The 10,850-nt window shown below is 37.9% G+C and overlaps 1 protein-coding gene across 1 annotated transcript; it reads left to right on the top strand.

The window, feature by feature from the left end:
- Positions 1–560: 560 nt before the first annotated feature.
- prpf31 (PRP31 pre-mRNA processing factor 31 homolog (yeast)) lies at positions 561–6,447 on the top strand. The gene is made up of 14 exons (XM_079895222.1): positions 561–674; positions 781–990; positions 1,076–1,136; positions 1,224–1,307; positions 1,416–1,513; positions 1,657–1,763; positions 2,748–2,917; positions 3,167–3,324; positions 3,401–3,490; positions 4,234–4,361; positions 4,491–4,563; positions 4,684–4,812; positions 5,415–5,513; positions 5,676–6,447. The coding sequence occupies exons 2-14, from the start codon at positions 781–783 to the stop codon at positions 5,793–5,795; spliced, it is 1,527 nt and encodes a 508-aa protein (XP_079751348.1). The 5' UTR covers positions 561–674; the 3' UTR covers positions 5,796–6,447.
- Positions 6,448–10,850: the final 4,403 nt, after the last annotated feature.

Here is a 10,850-nt window from a genome sequence, read left to right as displayed (position 1 = left end):
TTTTTTAACCATCATGAACATGAAATATTGTATTTAGATCTGTCACATTTTGCATGCAGCTGTTACCCTATGAGTTTATCCCATCACAACAAAAAAGGAGAAAAACATTACTAAAAGTATGGCACTCCAGATTCCAGAAAAATCATCTTGACACTTTCTACTACAGAATGTCACAGACTTGTCTACATACAAGAAAATTATCTCATTCTATTTTCTCAGTTTCATAGTTTACACAAACTGAATTTCATGCACAAACATTTAATAAAGTTTTTTTATTATTATTATTTTGTTTACTGTTTGTTTATTTGTTTATTTCTAGAAAATGTATTAGATTCAAGAAAATAGATTAGGGGTTTAAAGTTTATTTATGTTAGATGCCTCAAATGTTGCTGTCAGGGTTACAGTATTTATGTAAAATATTTATATTATATTTATTCCTTTCATTTAAAAAAAAAGCTACATTTTCTAAGATTTTCAGGCTCTATTTGATACCTTAATCGTGGAAAATGCCATAAGCGTTCCTTAACACATTTCCCAGAAGCCTTTGCTGTAAAACATGTGACGCATTTAACCTGCGACTTCAGCGCGTTGTTTGGTGTTGTGCGTTAGTAAGTCGTTGCATGTTAGCTCATAATCTTGTTTCTTAAAGTGAGAAGAGAAGACGCTCTGCAAATGTAAGTTGGAGCTCATTTGACCCTGAAAACTATCATAACGACCTCGTTCAGTTAAAACTAGTGTTTATTATCTTAATTGGCGTTTATTTTCTCGCTCTATTCGTAGATGTCTTTGGCAGACGAGCTGCTTGCCGACTTGGAGGAGGCAAGAGAAGAAGAGGACGGGCAGTACCCCGGTGAAGAAGAGGGTGAGAGTGATGGGGAACCCAGCGAGAGACAAACTGGAGGTCTGGAGGACATACCCGAGGAGATGGAGGTGGATTACAGTGGGACGGAGAGTGTCACATCCATAGCAAAACTAAGACACAGCAAGCCAGTGAGTTTTTGTGTTTAATCATATTTAACTGGATTCTCCCTTAAGCGGTACACTAACTTAATGCAAACTTCTTGACTTTCCTCAGTTCGCTGAAATCATGGAAAAAGTCGGTCAATATGTTGGAAATCAAAAAAAGAATTCGGAAGGTAAGCAACGTCCTTCTACTTTACGAAATGTGCCGAATACTGATAAATATTGATTTGACATATTTAACGTCTTTCCACTTTCTTCAGTATCTGGACCTGTCGAAGCAGACCCAGAGTACAGACTCATTGTCTCCGCCAACAATCTGACCGTGGAAATAGACAATGAACTTAGTGAGTTTACTATTTTTAATCTGCAACATCTTCCTTTTATGTTAAATTACAAGATTTATAGCAATTTTCCAGCACGATAACACCACTTCCTCTTTATTTCCTCCCCAGATATCATTCACAAGTTTGTTCGTGACAAGTACTCCAAAAGGTTTCCTGAACTGGAGTCCCTGGTGCCAAATGCACTAGATTATATCAGAACTGTTAAGGTAGAAACCTGTTAGTCTCGAGCATTTGTGAGCAGCCTGTTCATGCAACAACAAAAAAAAAGCCATCATATTAGTTATGTCCTCTGATCTGTGTTTTGCCTTTAAATCTTAAGTCATAAGTTCATGTGTTTGTGTGTGTTCAGGAGCTGGGCAACAATCTTGAGAAGTGCAAAAACAACGAGACCCTCCAGCAGATCTTGACCAATGCTACTATCATGGTGGTCAGTGTCACCGCCTCAACCACACAAGGGTGAGTAGATAGATTGATTCAGTATGATTATAGGAAGAGAATCTACAATTTAAAAAAAAAAAAAAACTAAACAGACAGTGTAGGCGTTGATCTTCTTGTGCGGAGGCGGTGTTGATACCCTTTGACGTCATAAATCCCCACTTTGAAAAAGCTGTCATTCGCTGTGCCTGGTGTCAATAAAAGCTTTTATTGGACTAACAAGGAAGTTTTCAGTTCTGAAACTTACAGGATATTCTTATAGTATGATGACCTCTTATGTCAAAAGCTCTAGGAAAATTTGATTTCTCAGTTCATCACTTCTTTAAAATACAAATTCAAATTTACAATTATTCAACTTTACAATTATTTCATAATATTACTGTTTTTACTGTATTTTTATCAAATAATTGCAGCCATAAGCATTGCAGTATTTATATTGCAATATTTTTCTTGACAAATAAGCTAAATAAATTTGAAAGGGGAAGTATCATAATGACCTTGTCTGAGGTTTGTGGTAGAACGAAAGAAAGAAATTGTTTAAAAACATTTGCATTGTAATTATTTTAAAATTAAAGTACAAAAAAAACCAAGATTTATTTTTTTAGATTGTATATTCATTCTTTAAATGTGACTGTAAAAGGTTTTTGACACATTCATAAGTTTTATTTCAATTTTTGCATTGACATTTTTCTTGACACTTTTCTTGTGCAGTAAGCGATTTCCAAGAGAAACTTGATATTTGAAATCAGCCTAAACAAACACACCCCTCTCTTCATTTCTCCGCTACCAAGCATGCAATGCAAAAGTTTACGTCTCTTTCATCATAGCTGAAGTCAAGCAAAATCATACTTTGCAAAAAAGAAAGCGAAGATGCCAAGTAAATAATTGCAGCCATAAGCATCAGAGACTTCTTTCAAGAACATTTTAAAAGAATTATGAACTCCAAACTTTTGATAGGTAGTGTAATTTTGCTAATTTTCTGATTAAATTATTGGATGTTTGCAGAACGATGCTTGGTGATGATGAGCTCCAGCGATTGGAGGAAGCGTGTGACATGGCCCTTGAGCTCAACCAATCAAAACACAGGATCTATGAATATGTGGAATCCAGGATGTCATTTATTGCTCCGAATCTTTCCATTATTGTTGGAGCTTCAACTGCTGCCAAAATCATGGGTGAGAACAAGAGGTTGGAGGCTGCTGAATAAAGTGCATAGTTCACCCAAAAATAACAATTGTCATTTACATGTTGATCCAAACCTACTTGATTTTTTTTTTCTTCTGTGGGACAAAGAAGGTTAATTGTAAAGAATGTTATTTTAGTTTTTTGGGGGGAGAACTATTCATTTAAGATGCTTATGCTTGATTGCAATCAGTGTACCGCTTTTCATCCCTTCTGTTTCTGGCCACATGCGCTCATTCCAGGTGTTGCTGGTGGGCTGACTAACCTGTCCAAGATGCCTGCATGTAATCTGATGTTGCTGGGAGCCCAGCGGAGGACACTGTCCGGATTCAGCAGCACGTCCCTGCTGCCCCACACAGGCTACATCTACCACTGTGATGTAGTGCAGTCTCTGCCTCCAGTGAGCATCAACCTTTTTGCTTTCACTTAATTATTTTTCATTTCTTTTATTTGATTCCATTTTTCTATGTTTCCAGGATCTGAGGAGAAAAGCAGCTCGTCTGGTTGCAGCTAAATGCACTCTGGCTTCTCGTGTGGACAGTTTTCACGAGAGTACTGTTGGCAAGGTCAGCGATCGTTTTGTATGGAAATCATTCCGATTGTTGAATCCGAACATAGTGTTTACATGAATGCTAAATAAAGTGATCGGGTTGATGTGCACAGAGATTCCTACTGTTGTCGCATAGTAACCGTCCTCCTTTTCTTTATTTTAAAAAGCAGACTTAACATTTAGCCATTTCAGATCCTAATTAGGAGACAACGAGCACACAAAGCTTTTTGCCATGATACTTGTGTTAGTCAAGCAGTAAAAATTCCCTTTCCCAAAACAAGGTGTCTGCAGATGAGAGTCCAAAGCAAGCGCTTGTGGTACAACATTGTCCTGCACTACTTCACAGATGAAGAGCAGAAAGAGAATTTTAGATTGACACGACAGTCATTTACTATATAGAACAACAACATCAGCTCGTTCTGTGCGTAATGCACTCTTAGGCCATCTTTACATTGCATATGCGCAAGTGTTTACATGAATTATCGAACGGATCAGAACAGGTTTATCCCACCCCTTTCAAACTGATTGGAATTTCAATTAGTTTGGGCATTTTTGTTCCGATTTAGGTCTTTACATGGAGCATTTTCATTCGGATTGGACTTTTAAGCTGATTGTAATCAGAATGTAAAAGCACCTATTGTCTGCATCACTGTACAGTTAACTCATGTCAGATGTTAAATTTAGACCATCTTTGCTGTAAGAAAATCTTTAGAAGATGTTTAGATCTCTTGATTAACTTTTGTGTTTGTTTGTGTGCAGGTTGGCTATGATCTGAAGGAAGAGATCGAGCGAAAGTTTGATAAATGGCAGGAGCCCCCTCCAGTCAAGCAGGTGAAGCCTCTTCCAGCTCCCCTGGATGGACAGAGGAAGAAGAGAGGAGGAAGAAGGTGAGGGTCATAACGGGTGGGAATGATGGGTCCCTGTGGTGCCAAGAAAATGTCATTTCATAATGTTTTTTCTCAGAGGAACATTGAGGTTTTGCATTGCAAAATTTTTCTGTTTTTACGTTCGCTCAGGTATCGTAAAATGAAAGAGAGGCTGGGTCTGACAGAAATCAGGAAACATGCCAACAGAATGACATTTGCAGAGGTTAGTTGATTTCTGTCAATATTGCTCCATTAGTATTTTGGATTAGAATTAATAACTGTTAATTAATCCATGAAATTTTAAAACGGTCTATTACAAACTTTCTGTCTCTCTGCCTGTAAGATCGAGGATGATGCTTATCAGGAGGATCTGGGCTTCAGTCTCGGTCAGCTGGGAAAGTCTGGCAGTGGCAGGGTCAGGCAAGCTCAGGTCAACGACTCCACCAAGGCCAGAATATCCAAATCCTTACAGGTATGTCTGCTTACTGTAACATAAATCTCAAAATTGTAAGAAATAAATTCTAATTCAAAAGTAATTTTTTAAATGTAACTTCTAATCTTAAATGTATTTCTATACACTACTGTTCAAAAATTTGGGGCCAGTAAGATTAAAAAAATAATCATAATTTAATTTAAAGACTTTTTTTGCTTACACTGCATTTATTTGGTCAAAAATACAGTAAAAACACTGAAGTCAATTTTACTGTCACATGATCCTTCAGAAATCATTCTGATATGCTGATTTGGTGCTCAAGAAACTTTTGTTATTGTTATCAATGTTGAAAACTGTTTTGCTGCATGATATTTTTGTGGAAACTGTAATTTTTTTCATTATTCTTTGATTAATAGAAAGTTCAAAAGAACAGCATTTATTTGAAATAAAGCTCTTTTGTAACAGAAAAGTGTTTGCTGTCTCTTTCCATCAATTTAATGTCCTTGCTAAAGAAACATATTGATGTCTTTAAAAACTGACCCCAGAATTTTGAACATTATTGTAGATTTAATATAATATTTTTTTTCCAGTTGTGTTTAATGCGTTCGATGCATTTATTTGTAAATGTTTTGTTTTTGCAGCGGACACTGCAAAAGCAGAGCATGACGTACGGTGGCAAGTCCACTGTCAGAGACCGATCATCTGGAACCAGCTCAAGTGTGGCCTTCACTCCTTTACAGGTACACAAACATGTGGGAATCACACGTCTAGAAGTGGTTACATCCTCCGCATTTAAATTGTTCTCGCACAGAGTTGCACAGTTTCCATGTTGTTCACTTGCTGAAACTGACTGACAGCTGTGGTTTGGTTGATTGATCTGTTCACTGTCTGTCGTCTCTCAGGGGCTCGAGATTGTGAACCCACAGGCTGCAGAAAAGAAGGTGGGCGAAGCCAATCAGAAATATTTCTCCAACATGGCCGAGTTCCTCAAAATCAAGCGTGAGAAGGAGGACAAGGTGTGAGGCTGTGCGTTAGACGGAGGAAACCACAAATATCGACAGCCGAGGACGTATTCACACTTCAACCGCTAATTTATACCCCGACACCACACCCACTCAGGACAGCACAAGGACATGTGACTGGAGATCTTTCTGTGCAGAGGATATGAAGAGGGAGAGCAACATGTTCTGCTGGTGTACATTTTGATTTTTGTTCATTTATCATTTTTTAATGTGTACAAAGGAATTGTGAGCTGTATATAAATCACAAAGAACATGGTAAATGCAAGTTGTTTTAAGCATTTTTTTTTTTTTCTTTCATTTTCATCTTTGGCCAACATTTTGATTAAATAAAGTTGCTCATCTAGTTGTACCAACATTGTCACTAGTTCTTTTTCATTTTAGTTCAAAGCCAGCTGTTTTTTTCGGTGTGTGCGATGCATTTTCTTTCCCTGAGGCAACTTCTATTACATTTAAAATGGTTTGAAACGCTTCCCAAGAGAATTTCATTCAGTTATGTTTGCATAAAACATGCTTGAATATGCAAGCGTTTCAATCTCTTTCCTATTAGAGGAGACCCATTTTCCCCATGTACATTTCTGCAATCACATAACGTTTTGGTATGTCATGAATTAAATATCTGAATACTTCATTTTCAAAATAAATGTTTAATGTCAAAAGGCTCTGTCAATTTATTTGTAATGCAAGTAAATGCTGGGTGTACAAGTAGTTTTAACTAACTAAATGGTATATTGAAAGAAATTTGGTTTCACATTTATCTTAAGCGACCTGTCAATCCTGTTATGCAACATTTCATGTTCATGAAATACATTTTAATTTAGTTACATTTTCAGTGTCAACTCTTACATAATAGTAGACCAAGGAACACAATGTCATTTGAAAAATGTCTTGTGTTTTTATGTGAGAAGCACATAAAAGTGGTGCTCTACTAATTTTTGAATATGAAAAAATTTAAATCATGATCTTTTTATGCTTTATTACACATCTCTTATTAGCCAAATGCAGACTAGTCTATTAATATATTTGAGTATACTACTAAAATTGTTTTTGACTTACACTTTTGTTTTTAGGCCTGTCGCGATAGTCAATATCGACTTATTGCACGATAAATGTTAATGAGCGCGAATATTTTTGGTGCCGCGATATACAGGTGCTGGTCATATAATTAGAATATCATGAAAAAGTTGATTTATTTCAGTAATTCCATTCAAAAAGTGAAACCTGTATATTATATTCATTCATTACACACCGACTGATATATTTCAAATGTTTATTTCTTTTAATTTTGATGATTATAACTGACAGCTAATGAAAATCCCAAATTCAGTATCTCAGAAAATTAGAATATTACTTAAGACCAATACAAAAAAAAGGATTTTTAGAAATGCTGGCCAACTGAAAAGTATGAACATGAAAAGTATGAGCATGTACAGCACTCAATACTTAGTTGGGGCTCCTTTTGCCTGAATTACTGCAGCAATGCGGCATGGCATGGAGTCGATCAGTCTGTGGCACTGCTCAGGTGTTATGAGAGCCCAGGTTGCTCTGATAGTGGCCTTCAGCTCGTCTGCATTGTTGGGTCTGGCGTATCACATCTTCCTTTTCACAATACCCCATAGATTTTCTATAGGGTTAAGGTCAGGCGAGTTTGCTGGACAATTAAGAAGAGGGATACCATGGTCCTTAAACCAGGTACTGATAGCTTTGGCACTGTGTGCAGGTGCCAAGTCCTGTTGGAAAATGAAATCTGCATCTCCATAAAGTTGATCAGCAGCAGGAAGCATGAAGTGCTCTAAAACTTCCGACGGCTGCGTTGACCTTGGACCTCAGAAAACATAGTGGACCAACACCAGCAGATGACATGGCACCCCAAACCATCACTGACTGTGGAAACTTTACACTGGACTTCAAGCAACGTGGATTCTGTGCCTCTCCTCTCTTCCTCCAGACTCTGGGACCTTGATTTACAAAGGAAATGCAAAATTTACTTTCATCAGAGAACATAACTTTGGACCACTCAGCAGCAGTCCAGTCCTTTTTGTCTTTAGCCCAGGCGAAACGCTTCTGACGCTGTGTCTTGTTCAAGAGTGGCTTGACACAAGGAATGCGACAGCTGAAACCCATGTCTTGCATACGTCTGTGCGTGGTGGTTCTTGAAGCACTGACTCCAGCTGCAGTCCACTCTTTGTGAATCTCCCCCACATTTTTGAATGGGTTTTATTTCACTATCCTCTCCAGGGTGCGGTTATCCTTATTGCTTGTACACTTTTTTCTACCACATCTTTTCCTTCCCTTTGCCTCTCTATTAATGTGCTTGGACACAGAGCTCTGTGAACAGCCAGCCTCTTTGGCAATGACCTTTTGTGTCTTGCCCTCCTTGTGCAACTGTCAAGTCAGCAGTCTTCCCCATGATTGTGTAGCCTACAGAACTAGACTGAGAGACCATGTAAAGGCCTTTGCAGGTTTTGAGTTAATTAGCTGATTAGAGTGTGGCACCAGGTGTCTTCAATATTGAACCTTTTCACAATATTCTAATTTTCTGAGAAAGTGAATTTGGGGTTATCTGTTACAGGTGCCTTTTCCAGACAGTGCAAATATAAACATGACAGCGCGAAATGGCACACACTCACGGATAGCGTAAATATCACTATATGGCCAAAGAGATGCAGCCATTAAACGGTCGAAAAATATGCTGCTAACTTTTGACAAACGGTACGAATTACCAAAAGAAAACATAGGCTACATCTCCCAAACTGCCATTCCATGCTTGTACAATAAAGTAAGACTACATTCTGAAGGAGATAAAAGACATCTCCTTTTACTCTGCCACTACAGATATGTGGTCATGCTCAAATATGACGCCTTATATGAGCTTGACCGTACACTACATAGGCATAACTGCTGAATGGACTCTGCAGTCAGTAGAACTGCAGACAACCGTGCTAACATTGTGGCTGCAGTACGTAATCTTGGCTGGCCATGGCTCAATTGCTTTGGACACAACCTCCATTTGGCTGTTTCCCATGGACTGGACAGTGACAAGGATCACACAGCGTGTGCCATGGGACTTCTTATAGTCCCATATAGTTCCTACTTCCATAGGAATCTTGTCAACCTGAGCTGGCTAAAGAAGAGAGACCCGAGGAAGGCACAGACTGAAACCAATGTATATTTTCCACAGGATGTCGCCACACGATGGGGTACCATGCAAAAAATGATAGAGAGGGTGCTAGAGCAACAAGAGACGTGTCCTGGTTGAAGATCGAAAACATGGCCACCTCAACCCAACCTGGCAGGATATTTCTGTGTTGGAATCCATTAATGCAGCAATGAAGCTAGTGGCTGATTTCACAGATGTCCTCTCAGGGGAAAAAAGAATATGTCACTGTGTCCTCAGTAAAGCCTGTGTTGGAACTTCTTAACCCATTCAGACCCTGCGTCCATTACAATGGACATCACATGTCAACCCCCCTTTTTTTACTTCTGGAGCATTTCACCTAGTTTAAAGCCTGCAGTCCATTAGATTGGACGCTTGTCATCCAATCAAATGGCAGTAAAGCTCTGCATGTAGTAATTATAGAAAAAAACACTACTTTGAAGAGAAGCATGTCAGCACTTCACTCCAAACACAGAAGCAAGCAACATTTTCTGTGGTTTTATTTACATTTTTTGATATGTTTGTCAGTATTTCATAGTTTGTATGTAAAATAGAAAGATTGAACTTATTAATTAAAGTTAAAAATCGATTGTAGAATTTCAAATTTTAAATCAGGATTTTTTCAAATGTGTCTGTCCATTAGAATGGACAGTGGGTTCAAAAGCCTGTTACTGAAATCACATTCCAGTAATTGAAGTCCAGTAATGCTGATTGAAATTTCTTATATAAAAAATCTATATCACAGTACCGATACATTTTTTTTTTACTTTTTCATGCAGAATATATAGTTCTTGAAGTGCTTGAACATATAGCTGATGGAAGTATCTCAGATGTTGACTTTATGTGGAGTGATGATGAGGAAGATGGAGATGTAAGAAAAATATCTGTATTTAAAACTTTATAAAGTAAAATGACTAGCTTCCGGCCAAACGAAACATACGGATTTGACATAAATCTAAAGCGTAACTTGAAAATGAATTATTTTTTCTTACACAAACGCATCGCTTCGCTTCAATACGCCTTTATTTACCCCCAAGAGCCATGGAGCACTTTTATCATGGATGGATGCACTTTTATGGACTTTCAAAACAGAAACAACCATTCACTGCCATTATAAAGCTTGGAAGCCAGGACATTTTTTAATATAACTCCGACTGTATTCGTCTGAAAGAAGAACGATGTCATATACACCTAGGATGGCTTGAGGGTGAGTAAATCATGGGCCAATTTAAATTTTTGGGTGAACTATCCCTTTATGGGTATAGTACACCCAAAAATTATATTTGTCATCACTTACTCATCCTCATGTTGTTCCAAATCTGTATGAGTTTCTTTATTCGGCTGAACACAAAAGAAGATATTTTGAACAATGTCGGTAACTAGACAGTTGACAGTATAGCCATTGATTTCCATATTTTTTCCTACTATAGCCTATATTTCCTAATAACTACACTCAAAAAAATGCTGGGTTGTTTCTGTAAACAAATTGTTGGGTTGATTGTGCTGGGTCAAAAAGTTGGGCTGTTTGGGGTACTGTAAACCCATTATTGGGTTGATCATGCTGGGTCAAATGAGTTGTAAGGGGGTCATTCACAAATAAACCGCTGGTTGGGTTATTTTGACCCAGCAACTGGTTACTTTTTTCATTCTTTGCGGAACTTTCTGGATTCTTCACTTCTGACTCGAGGAGCACGCCACTCGGAGCAGGCAGTGTTTTATGGTAAGTTAATATGAATGTTTACCTATATTTTTAATAAGTTGTGGTGGTAGCAGCAAGCTAATTTCACTGTTCAACATACAGTCTTTGATATGGAAGTGTGAGGGGTAACTATTTATTTCTGTGAAACATTAAATAGCCACAGCTAGCCGGTTAGAATTTTTTGACAAAATGCCACGTTAAA

Source organism: Squalius cephalus, assembly GCF_949319135.1.
Source record: "Squalius cephalus genome assembly, chromosome: 15".
In the NCBI taxonomy this organism is placed as follows: Eukaryota; Metazoa; Chordata; class Actinopteri; order Cypriniformes; family Leuciscidae; genus Squalius; species Squalius cephalus.
Note: the sequence above shows the minus strand (reverse complement) of the source record. Positions and strands in the feature narration are given on the sequence as shown.